This window comes from Castanea sativa, chromosome 11 (genome assembly GCF_040712315.1).
Source record: "Castanea sativa cultivar Marrone di Chiusa Pesio chromosome 11, ASM4071231v1".
NCBI classification, from domain to species: Eukaryota; Viridiplantae; Streptophyta; class Magnoliopsida; order Fagales; family Fagaceae; genus Castanea; species Castanea sativa.
In genome coordinates this window covers 14,666,011-14,693,794 of record NC_134023.1, presented here as the reverse complement: position 1 = coordinate 14,693,794, position 27,784 = coordinate 14,666,011, and the positions used below count along the sequence as shown (strand labels likewise).

Below are 27,784 nucleotides of genomic sequence, written 5' to 3'. Positions count from 1 at the left end.
ATAGCCTTCGAAAGGAGCAGTACCAGAGTTGAAATCAACAAGCAAAGAGAATCCATCATTGAAATACTTCAGGAAAGGTTTCAAGAGAAGTAAGGATGTAGAGAGGATTGGAGGGTTCCCATTAAGGAAGCCCTGTTGAAGGAAGGTGATATGGCAGAATTAAAAATATTAAAGGACTATGTCTTGATGAAAGGGGAACTGTATCGTAGAATGCCAAGAGGAATTTCGTCAAGGTGTGTGGGGCTTGAAGAGGCCTAAAGAAAATTGAGAGATATACATGGTAGAACTTGTGGGTTCTACGGCAAGATCAGCCTATACCGCAGGCTCTAGAGAACGGGTTTTTATTGGCCAAATATGGGTAAGGACGCAAACCTAGTCCAAACCCAATGTGAGGCTTGCCACTTGGCCACAGACAGGGAAGAGAGTTATGCTGTGTTTTCCAATGAAGATTGGAGAAGCCCATTCGTACAATACTTGATAGAAGGTATCCTACCACAGAAATACAGTGAAAGAAATAAACTTAGGAAGCTGGCAACCCATTACTTCCTACATGATGGAATTCTTTTCAAGAAGGGATTCGATGGGGACCCACTGCAACGTTTGGGTCCCGAAGAGGCTGGAGAAATGTTAGAGGAGGTACACGCAGAGGAATGTGGAGAGCATGAAGAAAAGAAGAAGCTATATCGGTGCATGCTACAGACGAGCTATTACTAGCCCAGTATGAAAATGGATATAGTAGAATTTGTGAAAAAATGCCAGAGCTGCCAAGTGCAAACCAATTTGATCCACACCTACCCATAAAGCTTACATAGCGTGGTCACCCCATGGCCCTTTCACACGTGGGGGCTCAATTTGGTGGGACCAGTTAATCCACCTTCGCATGGGTACATATGGATCCTGGTGATTACAGAATATTTCACTAAATGGGCAGAGGTCATACCACTCCACAAAGCCACTAGAGCAGTTTTGGCAAACTTCATTAAAGAAAATATAATTGTTCGATTTGGGGTGCCTCACAGAATCATAAGTGACGATGGTACTCCATTTGTCAAGAGAGAGATGAGGAAGATGTTGGAGTTTTATCAGGTCAAGCACCATCGATCATCGCCTTATTACCCCCAAAGGAATGGGTAGGCAGAAGCAATGAACAAAACCCTCATCAAGATTATCGGCAAGATGAGCTAGGAGTACACTGAAGGATGGGTAACACATCTACTAGACACTCTTTGGGTTTACTAAAACTCGCCCAAATATGCCACAAGATTTTCTCCCTTCTCCTTAGTCTATGAGACGGAGGCGATGGGTCCGTCAGAAGTGATGATACCTTCTCTAAGGGTTATGCAGGCATGAAAGAAAGAAAAAGAGAAAGAAGTCTTTACGGTGGAAAGGTACAGGGACCTGAAAGGGTTGGACAAAAAAAAGGGAGAAAGCCCAAAAGCGTAGACGCAGATACAAGCAAAGGATGACTGAAACTTATGGCAGGACAATTAAAGAAAGGGTGTTTGCAGAATGACAACTCGTATTGAAGACAGCAAACCACGTCAGGTGAGGTATGGCAGGACCATCTAAATTCTCACCAAAATGGGAGGGACCTTTTATGGTAAGGGAAGCACATGAGTCCCCTTCAGGGGATTGAGAGCAGTTGAGGGGTTTTTTTCAAACATCGTAAAAGGGTGATTTTTTTCCCCATTTATATGAATAAAAGATTCTAATCATTAAGAACTCAACGGGATCTAACAAGTGGACATTATTTTTTGGCCTAGATGGATGGAAAAGATTTAATGGACCCTATCAATGTCAAATGACTAAAATGTTATTATGCCTAGGAAGCATTATGTAGTTATTCCTTCATGTTTTGTTTTTTTTTTTCCCAAGTGGCTACCCTTGCAAGGGATGATGTCACAAGAAAAGCATTGTAATATTTTTTCCTTTGTAGTTCATGATTAAGAGCAAAAACAAAAAGCAATGAAGATTATGAATTATTAGCAAAATATATTGTATCATAAAACATAGTAGTAATTGTAGCAAATATGAAATTATGGATTACAAACCCAAAATATATAAGTCATACCAGACTTATTAGATAAGTGCTAGAAAAATAAAAGTGTATTTAGTAGAGAGAAAGGGAAGGGAAGTAAACATAGGGGAAGGAAATAAAGCTACATAAAGGGTAATAGTCCAATCAAAGGCCTGAAATAAGGGTTTGATCCCCAAAGTGACTGGAGCCAGTAACACCCAAAAGAAGACACTCACGATGTGCTTTTAAGTTTGTCACCTCCTTCTTCAAACTCTCAATGCGAGCATCTATAGTATCCACAACAGGCTGAACCTTCTTCGTGAAGAAGGCTTGAGCAATCTCTCGCAGGTTATACAGCAAAAACTCCACAGCAAATCCAACTCTGATCAACTCTTGAACCGCAGCCCTCCACTGCAAAATCCTCTCAGTAGACACAGTGTCAATGAAGCTATGCTCAATGTCATTCATCACACTCCCCAATAACTTAAGGAAGTGCTCCCTCGTGGATCGACCAAAGAGAAATCCCTGCATGAAGTCTCCATGGCTGCTATAGATCACCTCCAAGTGAGTAATGCATTCCTGAGGAACCCGGAAGCCATGAAAATCAACATAAAGAGTTCCAGCACCCCAAAATTTTTCAGGATAAAGATCATTGGTCTCAGGAAGGTCAAATCGGGTAAAGAAGGCAGCAGCCTCACTAGTCGGATCGGGAATGGTGGTAGAACAACTACTGCCTGCTGCAGCCTTAGGCTCCTCAAGAATGTCTATGGCTGCAAGAAAAAAAAATGATGCACAAACTAATCAGAGGGATGCACCAGGAAATGACAGGAAGAAAAGAAAAAGAAGATTTGCTAAAGATGAAAGACACATACCCATAGCCTTGGCTTCCTGCTCACCACCATCACTATTCTCATCGGAATCAAAAACTCTTGTCTTCATGGCCTCAGTCACGACATCTACTCCATCGAAGAAGCCCTCCATGGACATGCCCATAGTAGTAGGAGCCTCCCCACTCGTGGGGTGATAAATAGAAAGGGGTTCGGGATCAACCTAAAAAAGAAGAAGGCAGGTGTTAAGGTAATGGAAGGAATAAATAAACATGCAAAAAAGAGAAAGCACATGGAAACACATGGCAATGAAGATGCATGCAAAGGACAGCAAAGTACCTCAAACTCGAGCTCATCAAGAAATATGGGGCGAGTGGCTGAAGTGTCTTCCTTGGCAGTCTAAGCATAAGGAAGAAGGAAAAAAAAAAAAAAGAGAAGAGAGGAATAAGTATACATATGGATTTAGCCGCAGGAAAGTCCCATAAATGATTAAAACAAAGGAAGGGTGAAATTTAGAGATAACATACTCTTCTCTCGGCAATGGAAAATGGGGTTGGTGAAGATGTTTTCCTTTTATTGCCACGGATCCTGCTGGAAGGAGGAGCATCCACAGATGGCCTTGGAGTGGAGGTCTTAGGTTCGCTTGCAATAAAATGCCTACTGGAATGAGTATAAACAGAACGAGGAGGAGGGCTCTTAAGGACTATGTTGCTAATAAGAGGAAGGCCACCCCCATACAGAACAATGTCAGAACAGGTCTTAAAGGAATCATCCCCTCTATTGGTAGATTTGGGCTTAGCGGTTCGAGACACCGAGCCCTTCTTTGCAGGCATAGGAAGGTTCACCACCTTCACCTTTTTCTCCCAACCCGCAGGATACTCACTAGCATACAGATACCACCTCTTCTCCTTCTCTTGCCACTTAAATATGGTGGACCTGCTTTGCTTCCTAACATATGCCACCACAGACTTGGTGGGGAGCAATAATTGTGGGTTGGCAGAAATGATGGCATGAAGACCCTTGGGGGGGATAAGGGAAAACCCACAACCACCTAACAACTCTCATCCAAAAGATGTCATCACAACCTGCCAATACCCATGCATCGCAACAGTATAAAGGCCCTCTTTCTGTGAGCCTGGAATGGTGACTGCTATGAAGTGCTTGCTCCAAAACTCAAAAGCACTGGGGTGCAGAAAAGGTAGGACAGAAGTAGTAGACTCCAAGATGGAAATAAAATCATCAGATATGTCCTAATCCAACCCAAACTGCCTCTTCACTCTGTTAGCAGAATAATGAATGAAGCGGATGCACTCGTCGGCTAGATAAGGCAACCACCCAGCATTGATGGCTGCCAAGTACGTGATCCCCCTCTCATCAAAGGCAGTCAACAGTGTGGTGGTCCCAACAGTGTCTGTAAAGGGACCCATGAATGAATCAGCACATGTGAAACCTTTGCCTAAACCTTTGTAAGCTCTCCAAGAAAAACTAACCCCTTTGTTAAAGAACTCAACGGCAGGATGCCCGAATGGCTTCAACCAACCCAGCGGTAAGCTAACAAAAAATCAGAAACAAAACGACCACAGAAATCAGTAATCACCTTCAGACAAGACTGGTACTTCTCTTTGGCAAAATGAACAATCTTACACTGGGCTAAATGCCTAACACAACGTTCCCACAGTAGGTATTGCAATATGGTACTGTGGGCAGAGGTAGTAACTATGTGGCAGGTTCCTGTCTGCCTCTCATCACCTTGCATAATATCCAACTGCACATACAAATAACCCAGAAACATAGGGGCCAATGGCAAACTCACCCTAGCAGAAATTTTTGTGGTTAATCAAAAGCAAAGAGGTTTTACGACATAATGTGAGTGGGAGCCAAAGATAAGCTTACAAAGCCAAAATGTAACGAACGCCACATGGCAGACAACATCAGAAGCCTTGGAGAAAGCCCCAACCCAATAGGACAACTTCGTGTTCCCACTCATCCCTTTCCTCAACTTGGCCTCCACAGCCTCCTCCTCAACGGAAAGCTTGATATTGCTTGGGTCCATATCATTGAGGATAGGCAACAACAGTTGGTTTGCCACATCCTCCAAGGTTACGGTGATCTCACTGCAAGAAAGGAAGAACTTATGGGTGGCGCTGCACCATCGGCGGACCAAATGGCGAAGATTGAACAAATCTCGATAGTTGGACAGGCGCCGAGAGGAAACGATGGCCTTCAATACACTGGCCCGCTATAACGCCGCCATGAAACCCACGCTGGACAACTTCTTATCCACCCACTCCTTCCAACCCAAAAAGCTGCTCGACCCAAACTCAAAGAGAATGGGCACGGGAAGTGATGTCCCTTAATGTATATCAAGATTGGGAATGGTAGAAGCCAAAGGGGCCTAAGAAACCTCCATGTCACTATCCCCATCCTCCTCCTCGAAGTGGTCCAATTCAGAGAAGGGAGTCTCTTCATCCATGGTTTTGGCAGGAGGATCGTCCGCGGCGACCTCTTTCCCCTTACGGTGTGAAGAACCTTCATCTTTCACCAGCGACATAACGGATTGTTTGAACGTAGAAGATGGGTAGTGAAGTTTTCAGAAAGATGACACAGTGAAGAGAAAGAAATAAGAGAAGATTTTTGAGAGAATGATGGGAAAGGGAAAAGTCCAAGGACTAAAGATAATAAAAGTGACATGAAAAGAGGCAACAGGTCAGCCGTCAAATGAAGCATTGTATTAATGACGTAGAAATTGTGTTTCAGAATAACTGCTAAACTGAGGGATTCGAAGGGACAACCATGTTCATGGCAAGAAAGGAAAAAAGGAGGGCCCATTGTTCAAAAAACTAGCGAAAAAAAAAATGAGAGAAAAGAAATTTTTTTAGTGTTCGCATATGAATTGCAGAAGCTATTCATATGCTCAAAGGGGTGAATGTTGATGCCCACTTTTGACAAAAGGGACCAATGGTAGAAGTAGCCCAAAAATATGAAAAAATAGGGAGAGAAAATAGTAAAGTAAAGACCAATAGGGTAGAATGATAGGAATAATGGTCAACAAGCCCACAAAACTAATAAGTGGCCAGGAAGAAGCAAATAAGCCGAGGAAGCCCAAGCAATGAAGGTAGTAAACCCATGGGAATAGAAAGAGGTAAAAAAGAAGTAAATGGACAGAGGAAGCCCAAGAAATGAATTAGTAAATTCGTAGGGTAGACATAAAGGGCAATAAGCCCGAAAGGCAATAAGGGGTAAGGATGTGGTAATTGGGTTGGGGAAACTCAAAGGATTTAGCAAAAACCCATGGAAGTGAAAGAGGAAGAAAATGAGACAAGGAAGCCCAAGGAACGAAATGAGCCGAAGAAGCCCAAGGAATGAAATGGACCGAGGAAGCCCAAGGGATGGAATGGGTTGGCCTAGCAAGAATGCTGGCCAATAAAGCCCAAAAGAAGAAAGAATGTAAGAAATGGACTGACAAGAGCTTCAGCCTGTAAGCCTAGAGGTAGCAACAAAATAAAAAGGATAAGTGACATCATAGCTGGAGCAGTGTAGTGGCATGGTAGGAGCACCAACTAGCCTATGGACACAAGGAAGAATGGAACATGGGCCAAGTAAGAGAGAGAAAGCCCGCACCCAAGCAATACCCAATCCAAAGAGAAGATGGGATGTAGAGAACGAAAGTTCAAATGCCCATGTGTCTTCACGCTACAAAAGTTAAATAGATACCAGAACATACAACAGAATCAAACAAACCCGGTGGCAATGGAAAACGTGTGAAGGCTAGAAAAGTAATGGATTCAGATGAAAGTGGAGCATGCATATAGGGCTTAGGCACCACCTACCTGTACCTAGCCAATACAAGGGAGGTGGGCCACAGGTCAAAGGTATGAGAGGGTGTGGTCTGGCGGTAGGGAGAAGGGGGAGCCTATTTTGGGGTTTCTGCTCAAATTATTTTGGAGAGAAATATTATGCTGGGATGACATCTCACCCAAAAGAAGTAAACATAAGTTGGAATCACTAAATGTATGCCATAGAGGTAGGTAAGGGAGAGATTTAAATCTTATCCGCATGAGAGTATTAAGAGAGGTAATAGACAACCAAAACCATTTTTTTTTCTGAGAATGAAGCGTGATGCAGCTTACATAGTGTAATTGTTGTGGCTAGACAGCCAACAGACCAATGGGCAGTCCTGGAAGGACGCTCACAACAAGTCAAAAGTGGTTGAAGAGTAAAAATGGTAAATCTTGTCACGACATGCAGTATAAAAGGCCATAGGCGTGAACAGTGATAAGGGGAGTAGGAACAACGACAAACAAAATAAAGTGATAAAGAAAGGTAGAAAGAAAAGAAAGTAGAGTAAACAAAGAAGTAAAAAAAGAAAGGATAGATACAAAAATCCCAAAGAAAAGAAGAAACATGAGAGCTAGGAATAGAGGTATGCATCAATAGGCTACCCATTTCTTTCCCTCTCAATAGACCCACTCTCTGATAAACTAAGAATTCAAGTTTAAGCCATCTATATTATTTTTCCAAAGTGTGTAATCTCTACGGTAGAAGTTCCCTCTGTGGTTACCTACATTGGAAATCGGTTCCCTTTTTGGGCTTGTGTCTGCTGAAGAAGCTAAGTTCACTCCTTTGGTAGACAAATCCTTTTTTTTTGTTTTGGTTGATCAATGACTAACTAGTTATCTTACTACTAAAATTTTTTCCGCGATCTTGTTATTTGTAATCATACTACTCTATCCTCCCTTGTTGTGTTATTCATGTATTATTGTTATTAGTAGAAATATTTTAGTTATCTTGTTGCATCGTGCTTCTTGCTGTAATATCTGTAACAGTTTTTCCTGCCATGAGCACGAGGTACATTCAAGGTTTCTACCAGGATGCATCTATATGGGGATGACCCAACTTGTGTACAAGCTGGCCTAAGGTGTGTTTCAGTTAGGCCAGTCTCAATTCCCCTACCTCAAAATCACGGGCCGTGGTACAGCAGGAGAAATCAAACCCAAAACACAAAAAAAATGCCCACCACAATAAGATAACAGTGAAATAAGTTAATGTGAACTTTTGGGTAACCGTAAAAGAAACTAAATGAAAGAGGTAAAAAAAAGGCTAAATACAAAATTAGAGTGCCACTTGGCAAGACTTCATGCTTTCCCGCATGGGGTCTCTACTTTTATATATATATATATATATATATATATATATATATTAATTTTTGTTAGTTTAATGCATTGGAGTTAGTATATGCAGGTCACACAGTGCTAGATATTTACCACACCAGGCTTTGGTGCAATAGGATTCAGACCTGCTTTGGTGGAATTTGTGATATCTCTACTAGAACTTTGTGCAGGGACTGAGGCCTTGAGAAGAAAGGTGCATGATCAGAACCTTTGAGCCAAAAAACCTGTTCTGGGGGATTTGTATTTATCATGTTCTCTTGTAGAGCAACTGGCATGGCACAATCTTTATGAGTTCCAATAAAGAATCGCCGGACAGAGCCATAATTCACATCAGAAAGTGAGAGTTTCTCTATAACCGGAGCAAAAGGTATTGGCCTCATTGAAACTAATGACAATGCAGCATCCTGGACATCAAGGAAAATAAAAGCTTAATCTTCAGCATTGTATTGATATCACACTCTTAAATTAGAACTGGTCCAAGAATGTTTAATTCAAGCAGTTATGACAATGTTACAAAGATACCTTAGCAGGACTTTGATTGAACAAGAAGTCTTTCACCAATTCTTTGTCAAGATCTATAGCAGTTGGGGGCTGATCTTTCCCATTTGTGTACAAAAATTTCTGAGCTTGTTGCATCAGATCATTTGAACCTCTCTGTAATAGCATAGATTATCAGTTTAAGAAATAAGTGAATTACATAAATCTCATGCCAGAAATAATATTTGGAACATTGGACTTCAGAGCTTCCTTCATACCAAATTAAATCCTATGCAGCAAATTTGATATAACAAGATGTCAAGGATTGAAACTAATCATAACAAACAATACATTCACGAGTGTAATTCATCAAAATGAGGGGTCTAAATATATTCCGATCTAAAAGAATTAAAGTTAAGTATATCATCTCCATTTCACTGGAAATGGAGGAAGTACATTCTACCTTTAAGATTTTATTTCTTGGATCTGATAGTGTATAGAGTGCTATGTAATTTTAGATTTTAAATGGTGTGACACTAGATACATCTTTAAATTTTTAATATTTAATTTGAACTATGAAATGGATCCATTTCAAATGAAGAGGATCATTTTACAGATTAAGGAGGCATATATCTCACTACATAGGAAAAAGGTAAACCTTGAAGTAACTTGGAAAATAAAATGAGGTTTCCCTTGTTACAGTTATGATTTATGAATGAAACCAAAGGTGCATGAATTCAATGTTATTCTCTCTTTTCTTTCCCACTTTTTGAGTCCAAGAAATTATAGAGTGAAGAACAACCTGTTGGGAAAACATATCAAGGGAACTCTGCCCACTACTCAACATTGCTGCAGCTATAAAAATTACTTTTGAGATTTTAGATGGAAACAACTCCATTACATATGAAACACAAGCACCACCAAAATCATGTCCCGCCAAAATCACCTGCATTTAAAAGAAAATTTTTAGCTCTAGTACATCTAAATGGAAAAATTTACCAACATTACTACTACTGATATGGATAAAAATGGCATAAAGATGTTAAAATTGGCATATTGTGGATAAACATATGCCAATGCTGAATTTAGTTTCAATCATTTCTCCCTCAAAGCTTATTTGGGATCAACAAATGTCAATGCTGAATTTATTTTCAATTATTTCCCCCTTAAAGCTTGTTAGTTTCTTATTTTTATAGAGGTAAGTGAATTTTACTAGAATATTTGGCCACCTGAATATATATGAAATTATTGGTAGAGAATTAAATAAAATATAGTTATACTAAATTAATATGCAAGAAAGTGAGAATACCAAAAATGATTATTGTTTAATCGTCCCTTTCTGTATTAGCTATCTTTGTATAAGATAACAACAATATGAGGGTCTTATCCTTGTAAATTGCATTTGAGAATAACAAACCAACTAACCAAGACCACTAATCAAAGGCATTGGAATTTTTTTTAATACCTTATAAGCATATATGAATGCCAAAAAATAATAGTTCACTGTAATTTCACATTACTATTCTAACATAGATTCAAAGAGAGAGAGAGAGCAAAAAACCTTTTCTCCATCTCCAAGTTTCACTAGGATATCAGTAAGTGGCTTTACGTATTGTGCAAGACTCATAATACTGTTTGTATCAAATGTATGAATTCCAGAACCTGCTAAGTCAACTGCATCAACTCTATATCCACTTTCTTCCAATAGCGTGATTGTTTTATACCAACACCAAGCACCAAAGCCACCTCCGTGAACAAGAATAATATGTAAGGTTTCCAGGCCATTAATATTTAGATCCTAAGGAATGGAAAGGAAATTAACAAAGTAAGATGTTGGATGATATATAATTGGAAGAATACACTTTTATTGGATGACATATATATAACCATCAGTCTTTCCATCTCCTAATGAACAGTGCTGTAAAAAAAAAATACAAAATCAAAATGATTGCATGCAAGTATTTGAACAGCATTTTGAGTTAAGAAACCAATGATAGTTATAACTAACGCGTGTATGATAGGTGTTGAAGTATCACAGCAGCAGGACAGTCAAAGCTTAAATAATAAGGAGGCTGAACAAAATAAAAGCAAAACGACATCTAAAAGTTTTGCAGTTAGACATAAGAAAACGACAGCGTTTGGATTAATGAACACACGCAGACAACAAAGCTCACACGTGAGAAGGCAAGGCAGAGTGGATTCAGTTACATGAAGAGCCAGCTGTCGTTCAATCATTGGATGAAGTTTGGGCTGTTGTAAAATGTAATTAGTTAGGAGTTAGTTATGGAAATTTCCAATTTCCCGCGTCTTTGCTTGCTCTGTTTTGTGTATATAAAGCAAGTAGATATTTATGTAATCTGTATCTTTTCTTAATCAATTCAATTAGAATCTTTCAATCAGAGTTTCTCTCTCTTTCTCTCTCTACCAAGTTTCTTTGAAGTTTCTGGTAGTTTCTAGAAGTTCCTCTTCTTTACAATAGGCAATTATAAGAAATAGATAATATAAATTTTCCACAAACTCAAGCAAAATGCATCCACACCACACTGCGTAACTTGTCCCATTTGTTTGAAAATCTGGTTTTGTATCTCATATAAAACATACAGCAGAAGCAACAATCATGGATCTACTTCATTCATGAGAGATAACATTTGACCTTGAATTTTAGGACAAAAAATAGAAAGCGTACCTTAATACAGTGAAATTCAAAGCCAAGACTTGAGAATACCTCTAATCTTCATCTCAATTTCATATGATACCCAAGAAGTGTGGTCTCTCAATCAGTTTACATGTATGTGTTCAAGAGAGAATAAGAGAGTGGCTTACATACACACTATTTTCATCTTATGAAAAAACTGTATGTTTCTCTCCTTATACATAACTGATTATCTGATTGGGCTAATCTTTTGGACCTGCCCAATTGGGCTTTAGTTGGTGGCTTGAGATAGGACCAAAGGGAACAAATAAGACTCTAGGTTCAATGGGCCTTGGGCTTTTTAGTCAACTCTTGACAAGTTCAAAGTTACCATTAATTATATTTAATACCACTATATAAATATAATTGCACTCTAGGCCATATTAATAAATTATATCCCAAGACTCTATTGATATCATTTGACTATTCCATGAAATATCCATAGTAAACAAAGTTATAAAGAACTGTCACTTTGTAAATAACTATTTTATTCTTGACTATCCGGTTTAATATTTTAGTTATTCACATTTATTGAAATCCAATTTCAATAAATATAAGCTTTAGTAACTCCTTACTAAAGTGGGCGCCCTAAATAATCAGTTCCCATTAAACTTATCTTAAGAGGATATTTCATGTCTCTATAATAAAAGATTATGAATTCCATCTTGAGAATATGTGTTCCCTTAACACTACGTGTGGTTACCCAACATACTGAGGTTTTGACTGTGAATATTAGATCTCACTCCTGATATATTAAAGTAATTTACATTTCATGATCAAGTCCACTACCCCCTCAGGATTGAGAGTTTATGAAATTAGAAGTCGTGAGATTAATTATTCAGGTGACAGTTGTTAATTGAATAATTAATCTCACAGCGGTCCAGTTCAATATATCTTAACTCTTAAGACACATCAACATATCAACCAGAAATCTCCACTTCCATGATCAAAACAAATCATCTTAGTTGATGTGTTATAGTCTTCACAGATGAAACGCCAAATTTCATGACCGACTACGAACTACATTTTGAATTTACAAGGAACTTATGATTTATATCTTCTGTGACTAAATCACATAAATCACATACAATGCATTTCAAGGACTATAATAATGTCTCATTAGTTCATTTATAAATTGTTTCATATAATTAAACAATTTAATTATTTATGACATGCCATTAAATTGGATGGTAAAAAAAGTCTAACATGCGGTAGAACACTTGATTAGGGACACAATTTTCTTTTTTTTCACAATTTTGCTACAGTGGTAAATTATGACAAGAGAAAGTAATATTACTTTTACATGGATTCACCATTGACGCCACTTTTATTATATACTGATACAATGTAGCACATCAACAATTGTGAACAATTTTGTGCCCCTAAACCTATTGGATATGTGTTGCTTAGATTAATCTTGGCCTTTGGCATGCCCTTCCATGGGCAAGAGTGGTAATATAGGTAGACTTGTCTCGTATGGCTAGAGTCAGAAGAAAGTAGCTTACTTCAATGTGGCATGAAGGTCATATATCTTAAGGTAAAAGCACAACAAAGATATTGGACTTGACATTTCCATTTTGAGTCTTCGAATTGTTGAGGTCACTAACTAGTTGCGACTCTTCAACCTACAAGTTAGACCACAGTAATGGAATCCATGGATATTTCCAGCCATCATTTATGAAAATCTTTTGTGAACGTTTGATGTTTGACCAAACCCACTGGACTTTATGGTTCGAGTTGAAATCTAACAAGCCTATGATGCAATGTTTTGTCCTGTGACAAATGAGAACTCTTTGCTTAAACTCTCATAAAACATGATGTAATCTAATCTATATATACTATAAAACCGAAGCCTCTAATCTAACAAGCCCATGGTCCAATTCTCTATCAAATGAAAACCTACTTACTCTGTTATTATTTTCTATTTATTTCTCTCTCCCTCTCTCTCTCTCTCTCCACTTCAATTGTTCATGTGGGTCATCTACTTTTGGTGTTTTGGGTTGCTATGGCTGAATGTTTTGCCTTAGTGGAAGGAAGTTTCGATATTTAATCATCTTGATTTAATTTTGATCCTATATTTCAAACGGGTTATTTGTTTTTTTGTTATTAATATGAGCCTTTTAGCTACTTGCATTGATACTAATTAATGAATTTCCAATAGATTTAATTCTATTTTTTTGGTGATAGGTTTCAAATCTGCTACATAGAACGTTTGGTCTTTGCTTTTCTTTTTTGTTCTTGAAAAGATATAATAATTTCATTGTTAGATGATAGTTGCGAATAGTTACAAATTGTCAATTAGTCTAGAAATTTGATTTTCCAGGTTCTAGGGATGAAGGAGATCAAGATGTCAAAGGCCAATTTGATGTAAGCTGTGGCTTTTGTGATGGGTGGAATCCAGGAAGCTTGCAATGATATTTGTATCATTTGCCTTGAAGCCCTCCCTCTGTGATAATGATCTTTTAATGGTACCATATACATATATTTTGTATCTTTATATTCCCAGTACTTGATGTATTGTATTAACCAATCCAATTTTCTATTTTTTTACAAAGGTGACTAGTAATAAGCTTGCTTTTCATCTGCAAGGTATTAACCTTGAATGGTAGTGCATATGAGTTCCAATTTTAAGGGCATCAAGTTATTTTCCTTTTGTAATATTATGATTGTTAGTAATAACCAAGGGTCATATGATTGAGGGCTGAGATAGGGGTGTCAAATGTATAACCATACACAATAATAATTGGGCTACAACATTGTATCACTTGCAAAGTGAGCATAGTAGTTACTATTAAATTGTAGTCACTTGAGTCCTAGAACTTGTATTTTATCTAGATTATTGTACAATGTTACTTATGGTTTGTGGTTTATCAAATTGTTTCTTATTTTATATGCACATAAATTTGTCAACTGTTATTTGCTATATGCATGGTGTGTTTGATAAAATACCTCAAAAAGATTGTATTATGTGGCACAAATGAGGCAGACTGTGCTTTTCTTTGATGAGTTGTTGACGTAATAATTGTTTTTTTATTGATTTAAGTTGCATTATAATTAAATTTGTGCTAGCATATTGTAGCTGCTATGACAACATGGTCCTTAGAAATTAGCTATCTTTAACTTTGTCATTGTCCCCTTCCTATTGCTTGCATTCATTTGAACAGCTGACATGCTATAGTTTTTGAAAGTTTTTGAGCACCATACTTAGTCCTAAGATTGGCCTTAAGTTGAGGTTTTGTATTAGTTGCCTTGAGCTTCTCTTAAGTCTTAGGGGGCTACTTTTCTACTTTTATACTTTTTTGCTTAATGTATAATGGGTTCTCTCCATGATTGCCTCTTTTGAATATTTGAGTTTCATAGTTTGTGGTTCACTTGGGAGAAAAAAATTGTTTGTTTAGTACTTATAGTAATTTTCCTTATACATTTTCATAATATTTTGTTACAGTACAGACTTATTCTGTCTTATTCTGAACTGTTAAGTTGGGTAAAACAAAATGGGCATGTGATGGAGGTGGAGGTTGGCTACTATGGTACAATTGGAACCAACGACATATGGATGAAACTCTAAAGTCAACAGTGGATTTGGTGCAAACAACCTCTACTCTTGCTATGGAATTTATGGAAGCTTAGGGAAATAATTAGTCTAAGAAGCCTATTGAAGAGTGTACATGGCGACCTCCTATATATAATTATATAAGTTATTCCAACTAAAATAAAATAAAATGAAAATTGGAAATAATCTTTTAAACTACCATAAATAAGTATTCAATATAAACTAAAATTAACAATAATTTTTTTTGAGAAACAAACTAACTATTAAACACACACGCACACACACTTAAAAAAGAGAAATTAATAAAATATATTTTTTTAAATCTTATTTTCAATAAATTTTTCATGCATCGCACGGGTTAGCAACTAGTATTATAGTATATATTAATCCTTCAGAATGAGATATCTTTATTTATGGTTAAAACAAAATCTTTCCAATGTATTTAACAAAGGCCAAGAGGTTGCTCTTTGAATTGGTCCGTGTGCTATTGTACAGATTGACCAACTCATTCAAAGACTATTGAGTGTGGAAAAATACAAAAAAAAAAAAAAAAAAACTCAAATTCCTATCTTTTGCCTGGATGGGTTTGGCTTGCGTCCAATGCTCTATGTACCTAGACGCAAAGTGGGCATGGCATTTGTCCTAAAAAGCCTACATGTCAGCCCAATATTTCATCCAAAGCACAGAGCACTGGATAGAAGTCTTATCCCACTAGAATAATGGTTAAATGACCATTTACACTCAATCTCAAGTCATAAAAAGTTTAAAATGAAAAAATTTAGATTCAACTCTTTAAGTCCATGTAGTATATTAGGGTCCTCAATTTATTTCAAGCATGTTGTTGTATTAATCAAATAATCATAAACAATGTTATCTTCATTAAGAAAAATTAAATTTGAAGCAACTATATCTTTTAATGAGAAACATACTATACTATACCAAAAAAATTCTATATAAGTATTAGCATATTTGAAAAAAAAGGCAAAAATACAGTTTCGGTCCCTATATTTTGGGTCAATTCTCATTTTGGTTCTTAAATTGATTTTGCACCTACCTTAGTCCTTAAAATCAAAAAATCGTTTCCGTTTTGGTCCCTGCCGTCAACTCACTAACAAAAAAGTCCTACGTGACAGACGGAGTATCCTGTTTGCTAACATTATGCAGACGTGAACATTAAAATATTATTAAAAAAATTATTTGGCATTTTTTAAATGCCACGTCAATATTGAAGCTAAAAATTAAAAAAAATTAATTAATTTCTCAATTTTAATTTTAATGTTAATTAAAAAATAAATAACAAACAAATTTACTTTCTTTTAATTAAAATTTTTTTTTTCCAATTTTTTTTTTCAGAAGAACAAATTCATTTTCTTTGGGTTCTTTCCCAAAATTTGATTCATATTCTTAGCAATTTAATCCTTATTTTCTTATAATTTTCTTTGTCTTTCTTGTACTCTCTTTATAACTAAATACATCAAAACAAAATAAATTAATTAAATGTCTTTTTTTTTATTCCTTTCATTATTTTTTCAAAAGAACATGTTCATATTCTTTGTGTTCTTCCCCATAGTCAATCTCCAACAAATAACCAAACCCCAAACCCATATCTCCAGCAAAGCAACCAAACCCATAAACCCAACAACCAAACTGAGCTGCAGCAAAGCAAACCTTAGCCTTCGAACCAATAAATTTTCTTGGCAAACAAACACATAAAGTAAAAATTGAGGAATTAAAATTATACGATCAAAATCCAATACCCTATCGTATTGGTAATCAAATTTGGATCTGGGAATGACCAAAACCTGGTTAAGCAAAGCAACGAATAACATGTGCTTCTCCAAGCAAATCAAATGGTTGGACATTTGGCCCAATAAGCAAATCGCAAACAAGTATTTATTCGGTTTTGGTTTTCATTCAATGGCTCTTCACTTGTTCTTGTTGTTTTGATCCACCTTCGCACGTGTCCAACCCGAATTGAGGATCGAAAACATCAATGGGTTCGGAGTTTTGAGTTCTAAGTGGAGTTCCTGGTGCGGTGTGGCAATAAGAGAATTTGTTGAATTTGTTTGTTCAATGAAATCTTGTTGAGCACAGCATGGTTAAGATCAGATTGAGAGTAATTCGAAATGAAAGTTGAATTGGAGTTAAAATTAAAATGAATTTGTTTGTTATTTATTTTTTAATTAAAATTTTAATTGAGGAATTAATTTTTTTTAATTTAAATACTGATGTGGCATTTAAAAAATGCCGAATAACTTTTTTTTAATAAAATTTTAATGTCCACGTCAATACCATGTCAGCAAGCAGAACACTCCATTCGTCATGTAGGACTTTTCTGTTAGTGGATTGACGGTAAGAACCAAAATGAAAACAATTTTCTAATTTCAAGGATGTTGGGAAATATAGACCCCGGTTGATAAAATTAACAAGTTTTAAATCCAATGTGTTAATTAGATTTATTATAAATAAACCTTGTTTTAACATCAATATCATGCACAACGGAATAGTAAATAAAACAAGATATGATGACCTAGAAAAACCAATGAAACAAACTAGTTTCACAGTAAAAAAAAAAAAACCCAAGGGAAAACCTTCCCAAAAAGCAATCCACTATAATAAAGAGAAGTTTCAGATCTAGTACAAAACCTTTGTCCTTAGACTCTACAATCCCCGTAGATGAACTTGTAGCAGAAACCGTCTACCACTTCAGAACCTCTGAGCTCTTCAATATATGAACGCTATCCTTTTGCACAAATCTCAGTACATGACTAACTAATGATACATAGATTCCAGTACGTGACTAACTCCAACAACTTAAAGAAGATGTTGGCTACAAAGTTCTTCACTTCATCAACAATGAAGATCAAGAAGTACTTGGTTACAAAACTCTAAGGCCCAAAAGAAGCAGTAACTTCTTACAGAGATAATAAGACATTCGGTTACTTTTTCATATGTTTTCTATGTGCATACCCATTGTGGCGGCCTTTAAAATAAGTCTTATATACGTCTAGGGTTGTGAGAAAAGAAACCCTACACAAATATTTCAGCATGGACCGAAAATCAGATTTGAAAATTCTGATTTCGTAGATCTCGACAGATTCAACTTCTGTCGAGCTTTCTTTATTAAATCTCGAGAGATACTGTTTTTGTCAAGGTATCTGTCGAGCTTTAATGAACATCTTTTCTTCACTTGTTTCTTAGTCTAATCTTCTTGTCTTTAATATTTGACTTGAACAATATGTTTCTTAAAGTACTAAACTCATCCTAAATCTACCCAATTACAAGTAAAGTGCATTTTGTTAAAGGATTAGTCAATTACATAAAAATATGTTTTTAACAAGGGACTGAGGTAGACACAAAATCAATTTAGGGACTAGAATAAGAATTGGCCCAAAATATAGGGACCAAAAGTGTATTTTTGCCAAGAAAAAAAAAATTTTAATACTTACATTTTCCAATTCATAATAGCTAGGTCGTGGTTTATCAATTATCATCCACTAGCTTTACATTTAATTGTAAAAATAAAATAAAAATAAATAAAGAAGAAGAAATAAAACTATATTGATGAAAATCTAGACTATACGAAATCAGTTTTCACATGGGAGAATATTTATGTTTTTTAGTAAAAGAAGTATAAAACTATGACACAATTAATCATCCAAAAACCAGCATGAATCAACTTTGAATAATCTTCATTGTTCCAGTCATGAATCAACTTTGAACAGTTCAAAACATGCATTATAAACACATATTCTCCAGCAAATTAACTCAAGAATCACTAAAAACCAAAAAAAGAAAGAAAGTCAAACCTTGTTAACAAGCTGAAGAGGCTGAATAAGGGAATGATCAGTATGTGACCTCTGCCTAGAACTTGAACTCTTTGGAAGCTTTTTAGGAGCAGCTGTAGATGGGTACACCACAGAAGTGGACCTGTTAAGGTTAACGGGTAGAGAACCGTTCTGCTGATGCTGGTGGAAGAGGAAAGCTGCAGCAAGAGCCTGTTGGTGAATGAGAGCATCATCAAACTCAAGCTTCTCATTCTTTTTCTTAGTCCTTTTGGTTGAAGAAGAGTTTGGTAAACGTTTTGAGGGGTTTTTTGTGAAGGTTACCCCCTTGGGAGTGAAACATGCCCATGAGTTTCCCATTTGCTATGCCAATGCATGCAAGTTAGAAAATGAGGCTCATATGATACTTATGTGAATGGAAAGTCTATGCTAGGGGTTTGGACTTTAGAAATTCTAGCTAAGGCTATTTAATTTAGTGTGTGCTAGAAGAATTTTATGCTAATACATATGAGCTCCCAATTTAGGTATTTAGATCCTTTAGATTTTCTAGGATACTCTACCAATAAATTTTTTTAAATCCTAACCATTCTTTTATGATTTGAGAGTCTAGATTATACCATATCTATATTCGACTAACAATATTCTTAAAATAATATAATAATATTGCAAACAAAACAGTTAAGATTATTGTTAGTGGAATACTGATATGACAAAATTTAGACCATTAGATCATTAAAGAATGGTTAAGATTTAAGAAGATCTATTTGGTAGAGTACCCTAAGAAATTTAGAAAATTTGAATCCCCAAATTAGTATTACCCCTATTTTAATGTCTACTTGTGAGCTCCAAACTCCAAGTTTCCTCCTAAATAGGACACTTCCTTTTTTTTTTTTGGAGGAACCTAAGGAAACTTCTAATACTTAAGTACAAGGTGGTGTGTATATTAGCATTGATCAATACAGTACACTAGAGAAAATTAATCGAATACATGGTACAACCATGTATTAGTTTGAATTTAATTAAAAGTTGTGCCTACATAACTAACTTTCTTACATAGATAGTGGAGAGAAGATGCATATGTTACCATCTAAGTTACATATAAAGATATATTTTAATGTTATTTTTCATTCCCATCTATTAATTAAACTAGTAGTGGGCCAGTGCGATGTGTTGATAATGCTGTAAACTCGCATGTGAGAAGATTATATAGAATATTTCAAATATTTTGAAGTAATAACATTAATTAATGTTGCGATAACATGAAGAAGTTTTTGTTAAATTAATGATGTAAAACAAAATTAAAGGGATGAAGAATTTAGACTATAGAGTAAATTAGAAATTAGTTATTATGTGGTGTAATAAGTTGATTGTTTGTTTAATCATAATTTTTGTTACTTTAAAGCATTGGAGTTAGCAAAATTGTTTTTAAAATTTTCATATTAATTTTTTTTTTTTTTTTTGCTGAATATCATATTAATGTTTAGCTGTCTCATGGAAAATCATAGAAAATTTATAATGCCACTTTTATCCTATTGAAGTATAATAGTGGTAAGTTAAATACTTCGTAAAAATAGTAATATCATACTAATAGAATTTTATTGTAATCCAAAGTATGTAAAGAAGGTAAAATGGAAAGCCAATTGAAAAATTACTCTAACAAAGCACCACATAACAGAGCGACATGTTCTCCCATATGAGATTTTTGCTTAGTTATATAAAATAAAAAAGAATTCATATAAATAAATAAATAAATAAATATATATATAATTAGTGCGCACATAATTAATATGTGTATTTACTCCATTGACACATTTAATAAACTAAAAATTCGGCATAAATGCAAGCTTTGATGAGTTCCTAAATGAGAGAGTTTTAAGGAATATGCCATTTGGCAGAATTTTATACTTTCTTACAAGAAATCTCTGCTTTTATATATACCAGTAATGACCCCGCGTGATGTGCAGATGATGCTGTAAGTTGTTATGTGAAAACCTAATATAGAATGTTCAAAATATTTTAAAATAATAACATGAAGTAATGTTGTTTTTTGTTAAATTAATGATGTAATGCAAAATTATGGGGATGAAGAATTTAGACTGTAAAGAAAATGCTGCATAAATTAGAAATTAGTTATTATGTGATGTAATATATTCTCAAAAAATGTGGTGTAATAAGTTGATTGTTTTTTAATCTTTCTTTTTTTTTTGTTGAAATTTTTAATCATAATTTTTGTTTCTTCATTGGCTTGGAGTTAGCATAAAAAATATGTAATTTCATGTTAATGTTTAGTTGGTTTAGGAAAATATCATCCAAAATTTATGATGTCACGTTTATGTTATTGAAATATGATAGTGGTAGGTTAAACACTCAGTGAAAATAGTAATATCCTATGAATATAATTTTATTATAATCCAAAATATGTAAAGAAGTTGAGATGACAAGCTAAATGAAAAATTACTCTAACAAAGCACCACATGACACGCATAGTCTCCCACATAAGGTTTTTGCTTTCTTATATAATTTTTATAATAAAAAAACCATATAATATACTTATATGTGTGTGTGTGTGTGTATATATATATATATAATTAGTGCATACCTATAGATAGTTAATGTGTATTTACTCCATTGACATCTTCAATGAACTAAAAATTTTACATAAATGCAAACATTGATGAGATGGAAGTCTAAATAAGAATACCTCAAAAAATGTATTAATTGGCAGAACCCCATGCTCTCCTACATGAATTTTCTACTTTAAAATATACTAGTTGTTAACCCATGCTTCACACAATTTTTATTTATTTTTATTTTTTTTATAAATCTTGTAAACATTATAAAGAGGCAATATTATAACAATATTAATTATTTAAAATAATAATATCATTACTATATAGAGAAGTATTTTTTATTTCTTGTAATCCTATTTTAATATAGATGTATTCTCTTATCTCCTTGAAAATATAAATTGTAAATGTCAAAATGATTAAGTGTACTTGAGGAGCAAGTTAGAATTTTAAGTGGTCTTCTAACTTAATAGTATAATACAAAGTAATCAATACTGTATTGGAGGCCATTTTAGTTTGGCCTCAAAATGGAAAAAAAAAAAATTTGGTATTTATGTATTCTAGTATGTCATTTTTTATTTATTTAGATAAATATATAATCAATTTTTTATTGTCAATTTTTTCTTCATTTGAACGTTGGATTTATTTCTGTTTTTTAAAATTAGATATACAATTAGTTATATAATAAAATTTACTTTTATGTTTTCTTACGCAATAGATATAGTTTTCATGATTGCTGGTTCCACAATAGTTAGTTTGTTTAGTACAATACTACAATACTATGCTACAAAAAAAGAAAGCTGGCTCTTTTCTCTAAGCATCTTCTTTTGTTCAGTATCATCATGCTCAGTCACATAACATAAAACTAAGTATAATCTGATCAAAAAATTTAATTAGAACTTATTCAGTATCGGATTGTTTTAATCCGTGATAGAACTTACTGTAGGTAAATTCAAGTTGGTTTCAACGACATGCAACTATTTTTCCCTCTTTGAAGTTTTAAAAACTTAAAATTTTTATGTGAAGAACCTGGAGCTTTCGTAAAACAGACATGGAAATAAAGGAAGAAATGTCAAAAAGAAAAAATTGTACAATCCTTTCATTTCATTGTTACTTTATTAAAAAAAAAAAATCAAACTAGTGATATTAAAGATATTGCAAATTTTACCACATAAGTTTTAACAAACTAACATGTCACCGATTAATTAAAACGTTCATTTATATATTTTGGTATTTAAGTGGCACCATTCATATTTTTGCCACAACAACTTATAAATTTTTTGGAGTAAAAATTATAGTATGTCTACCATTTTACTTTTCAAAATATCACCATCATCAAGGCTTTATGGTTGCAATGTTCTTAATTTCTTATAGGTCAAGCTAACAGACAAAGACCAAGCCCTTAGCCATGACAATAACTGTTGTCCTTTCTGGGACTTTTAGGCCTCGGCCGGCACAGGCATGCCAATTAAGAAAGGAAATTTCAATTCCACAGGCACATTCAAATATTGACCTTAAACAAAGAGAATTCGATAACTATTTGCCTATTTAGTGAGATCAACTTATAAATTAATATCTAAATTTTTTAGAGCAGTCTGTTTGGATAGGGCAGGAGATTAGCAGTATCGCACTCCTATTGGTGTCTCTTTGTTTAAAAAATTAAAAAAAAAAAAAATATATATATATATATATATATATATATATATTTAACATTTTGAATTCTCTTAATATATAGAAATAAGATCATTCTACCTCACCCACTATTTTTTTAGAGGGTATGGTACCCATTTAAATCTTGACCCTATATTTTACATGTCTTAATCTTGACCATTTATTTATTTTTAATGAAAACTAGCTACCTATTAAGCAGGTAATGTATAAAAGCAAAAACACACCGAAAAACAAACAATGGAGTCTTTTCTTTCTCGCGTTCTTCTCTCCCAAACTGAAAACCAGGCAGGAGTTGTTCTTCTTCATTCACCGGTGGCCCAAGAGAGAGAAGGAATCATCATTCTCTCCTTCAAGAACTCTTTCAAACCTGACAACCCAGATTCTATCTCCACTCTCAAGTGGAGGCTTTGCAATTCTTTAGTTGATTTTGTTTCAGAGGGTAGAAACTTAGATTGACTCAACAAACATTGTCATGGCAGATGCGGAAAATGAAATGATCTTATTTATATAAAGACATACAATTTTGAGGCTGGTTTTTAGCTTGGTCCTTGTATACATTTATCTAGCATTTAATCAACAAAACCATGAGGTTTCTTGTTATATTATTTTAAGCATATTGTCTATTTCTTGTTTAAGGCTCTCATATCGTGCTAGTGCCATTCCGTTTTTGTGGAGTTATAACTGGTAGTCATGAGAATGCATTACCAAGTAGTTTGTCCTGCCGAGTTTGACAGTACGCAATTTTGAACTTCAACAATTACTGAAGTTATTACTAATAAGGAGGCACCAAGAATATACCTCTTGGAGAATCCATGTTGTCTGACAACTTAGACTTTTGCAAATGATGAAGTATTGAGGGAAAATATCTGGGATCATTCATGTGCACTTATTTGTTTGTTGGGAATAACGTTTTTGTCACAATGAGTATGATTATTGCTCTCATATTGAAGGATTGCTGAAGTAACTATCCCAACCATTTTTATCGTTAGGGCTTTGTCCTTGATGATATTGGCTCCATTCTTGAGGCTGGAAAAGTTATAACAACCAAATGATATTGTCCTTGAACTTCACTCAGTTGTTTATCTTCCTTTTTTTCCTTTTTTTTTTTTTTGCGATCTCTTTGGAGCTTTGCATAAGCATAAGTTTGTCCTCAAGATCCCTCCCCCAGTACTAGTGTTTTGCAGTTTCTCTTGAATAGAAAAGTAAATAAGATCTTCCCTGCCTATAATTTGGGTTTTTTGGAGAGATTTGTCTCTAAATCTTTCAGCTGAGTCTTATTCATTTGGAATTTCAACTGTTTGGTCCTTCACAAAAAAAAAAATTGAATCTTAATTGCATTACCTAAGAAGTTGATTATGAAACCCTTTTAAAGAATTTCAGAGTAAATAATTTTTAAGTGTATGTGTTTTGTGTGTGGCAGGGCACAGGTTGTGGGATGGCCACCAATTTGTTCCAAGTAAAAACTATAACGCACTTTCACACTCTTTTATGTGATAAAATTGCAGAGAATGCTATTAACCTTCCCTGAAGTACTCTTGGCTGCGAGTAGAGCTGCCACTGCTGCTAGAGTTACTGTTGTCAAAGATTTTCATAACCGGATGGATGGGAAATGTTGCAGTACAAATGTCTAAGAGATTGCCTTTGTTTGAAAGTGTAAATTTTTACTATTTTTTAGTATTTTAATGATGCCACCCCAATGAACAAAACTTCATTGGAGAGAGAGGGATCAGGTTAGAGGTTTTGTCAAACACGTTGTAACGTGTGTGTGTGTGTATATCAGGTTTTGAAGGTTAAAATCTTTGTTCCTTTTTATTTCCCCACATTATCAATTTTCTCTAAACTTAATATTTCTTATGGTGTACTTGATGCATGAAGCGCTATTATCATGTTTTCACCATAATAATGAATCGTAGGCATGATATCGGCCTTGTCTAGCATACAATCAATTTCCCTATTCCTAAAACAGAATTATATAATAGGAGACATTGAATTCATTCATGCTGTTTCGCAAGACCTTTGAATTCATTCAAGCTGTCTTGCAAAACCTTCTGCATGGACAACTCAATTACTCACCAATGCTCAAGGCTGCCACAACCCAATCTGGATCAACAGTAAATTGTGTTCTCAACTGAAAGATGCACATGTCAGCCATAAGGGTAAAAGCCTTAGTGCTGTACTTTCTAAATACTTGCATGGTGTGCTTGTATTTACCATGTCTGGATTCAGAGGAATGCCAGGATTCATTGGGGGGCAGATCAAATCATAGAGAGTATCTTCCAAGCTTTTAAATGGGATGTTAAGACTTTGTTAGGTTCTAAAAGTTTAGAACAATTGGCAAACCATGAGCACAAACTTGTCTAGATATAGATTCATAGATCTATAGGTTTGATTAGACAATGTTTAAGGTGTTACAAGTTAGAACACAAGAACATACAAGTTGCAGGAAGAAGAATTCAAATTCTATGAAAACTGACCTATCGAAAATTAGATCCAACCGATCGAAAGTCGCAGAAAATCAAATTCTACAAAATTTTAATTAAGCCTAACAGCCTATTGGCCCATTATGTGATTAGGATTTCAGATCTATTTCACATGGTATATAAAGAAAACCCTAATGCACATTTTGAAGAGACTTTGGAGGTGCTCTTGTGAGATCTAAAAGATATTGTGCCTTCTTCTTTCAAAGTCACTACTGGAAATCATTCTATATCATTAGATCCAGTAGATCTAAAGTTGCAAAAACAAGATTAACAACTACTGATGATCTAAACCTTCGAAAGTGGTCTTAAAGTCACAAATTGTAGAGTTTGTGTTGCTAAACCTTTGAGCGGGATCTCAAAGTTACCAGCGTGGGTGCCTGTGTTGCAGTAAATCCAAAGAGAGAAGAAGTCAGTGAATTCGAAACTTGCAGTAAGTAACGACATGAGGTAGCAATAGATGTAGAATTAAATCTTTTTGTAAAAACTTTGATTCTCTTATAGTGGATTTGTTTTACCTTAAAGATAGCTAAGTCAAATCTTCTTCAGGTTTTTACCTTGAAACAATTAGTTTCATCAGTTTTCTTGAGTCATCATATCGTTGTGTTATTTATTTTCTATTACTTTGCATGATATGATATATGTTTGTTTAACCTAGATCTAAATAATAAACCTAATAATAAATTTGATTAATTAATTAAGTTAAACAATCTGGTTAAAGGGGTCTAAATGAACAAGCTCATATAGAGACCAAAGATAGTTTTCTTGATTCAATTAAGATTAAAGCATTCGGCTGTAGCTGGGATATCCCTGCCTCTGTTATGAATGGGAAATTTAACGGATTGTAAATTGTAATGGTGGGTTTTTTTTTTTTTTTGATAACCTGTAATGGTGGTGTTTCTATGGTTTGTGCCTGTAAGCATGATGTAAGTAGTATGAAGTTTTGAGTTTGTTGTGTCTATAAGCAAGCGAAAGGGTCAAGAAAGCTGCAACCAATTCAGTCTGCTGAGATACCTACAAGCAACAGCATGCTTGGTCACAAATCGCAATATTCATAGATAACTGGGATTTACCTACTTAAGTCTAAAGAAGCTATTCATTGTACATTGCCATTGCACAACAGCCAGAATCCAGTGGCTGGACAACATTGAAAAGCCCTTGCCAAACAAATGAACCAGAAACCATCAGATTATCACTTATCAAAATCCAGCCGCTTCTCTGAACAGTGAAAAATATCAATCCTCTAACCTATTTTCCTCTGTTTCAGTGCAGAAATCAAAAATTAAACTGCAGCATTTGACATGACTTAAAAAAATTTGCAGTGATTCTTTTTTTTTTCAAAAGGAGCATTTTAACCAAGGTAACTCATACTATAAATCATATTGATTAACATTTTTATTAGAACAATAGAGCCATCCCACCAAGTTTGTCTTCTGACATTGAAGAGCCAATATGAGAAGCAACCTCCCCATGCCTACACATGTTAGTAAAAGTGGTTTAGAGTTGCTTTTTAGCTAATTCAGTTAAGCCTGGACCCGTGCAGATAGAACATGGTTGGAAGTTTGTGGATTACATTCATGATCAATTAAGCATTCCAAGGGTGATAGATATAGCCATCTAAATAATGCACCAAACAAGATTATCCACAAAATGAATTGAGACAATTTGTAATCTTACCTATTAGTTTTGGCTCCAAGATTTAATTATGCATGCAAAGCCAGCTCAGATAACCACAAGTAATCTATTCTTGTTATGTTGTGGATGTATGTATGATTAGTTTGGACTAGTTCATTGAAAATCACTCAATGAAACTCAAATATTATTCAGGCTGCTTCAATTTTTATATGTGTTGAATGCTATACCTTCCTTTATGCTTGATGTGGAGAATTTGGAGGGAGAGAAATGCTAGGATTTTTAATGGAATTGAAGTATCTTTGCTTAAATCAAGACTATCATTTCTGAGATCACTTTTCGATTGGATGAGAGTTTTAGAGGACTTTTCTTTTGCTGCCTTTTTGGATCTCTTCGGATCTTTGTAAATTTAGGTCTTAATCTTTTTCCTATTCCTTTCTAATTATCTGTTCTACACTTTCTATGGACTAAGGCTACACCCTTTTTTTCTTCGTTTTTCAATAGAATCTTATTACTTATCCAAAAAAGAAGGGGAATAAACGCACACACACATGCACATGAGATGCCATAGATGAACTCAATTTATGTAACATCTTACAAGGTCTGATGACTAATTAAAGTACTTAAATACTTTCAGTCAACCAAATTCATGTCAAGAATAGGAAAAAGATTGGTTTCCACAAAATTCTTTCCAATGCCAATCTTGGATTAGAACTTAACTTGATTAAGTGATAGAATCACATCAAAGAACATGGAAAGAATCCAGAAACATACACGTTATCAAGTTAAGTAAATCATAAATAGCCTTAGTACAGAATAAGGCTATTTCTTTTAGGGACACTTGTCGATTGGTCATTGGATATTGCCTATTCCTTGGTCTGTCACTTATTTCTTGGAAGATCAAGTAAACTATTG

At 34.8% G+C, this 27,784-nt stretch overlaps 1 protein-coding gene across 1 annotated transcript; it reads right to left on the bottom strand.

Annotated features, from left to right (window-relative positions):
* Nucleotides 1–8,134: 8,134 nt before the first annotated feature.
* Nucleotides 8,135–18,882, bottom strand: LOC142618052 (putative methylesterase 11, chloroplastic). The gene is made up of 5 exons (XM_075791026.1): nt 18,547–18,882; nt 10,054–10,290; nt 9,295–9,438; nt 8,538–8,669; nt 8,135–8,419 (listed from the first exon to the last, which is right to left on the bottom strand). The coding sequence occupies exons 1-5, from the start codon at nt 18,880–18,882 to the stop codon at nt 8,135–8,137; spliced, it is 1,134 nt and encodes a 377-aa protein (XP_075647141.1).
* Between the last annotated feature and the right edge of the window lie 8,902 nt (nt 18,883–27,784).

Bases quoted from the DNA above. Each gene is read 5' to 3' on its own strand.
- LOC142618052 (XM_075791026.1), bottom strand. From the start codon at position 18,882: ATGGGAAACTCATGGGCATGTTTCACTCCCAAGGGGGTAACCTTCACA. The intron at 10,291-18,546 runs GTTTGACTTTCT...TCCATTCCTTAG, and splicing joins CTCTTCAGCTTGTTAACAAG to GATCTAAATATTAATGGCCT. The intron at 8,420-8,537 runs GTATCTTTGTAA...CTTGATGTCCAG, and splicing joins TCAATCAAAGTCCTGCTAAG to GATGCTGCATTGTCATTAGT.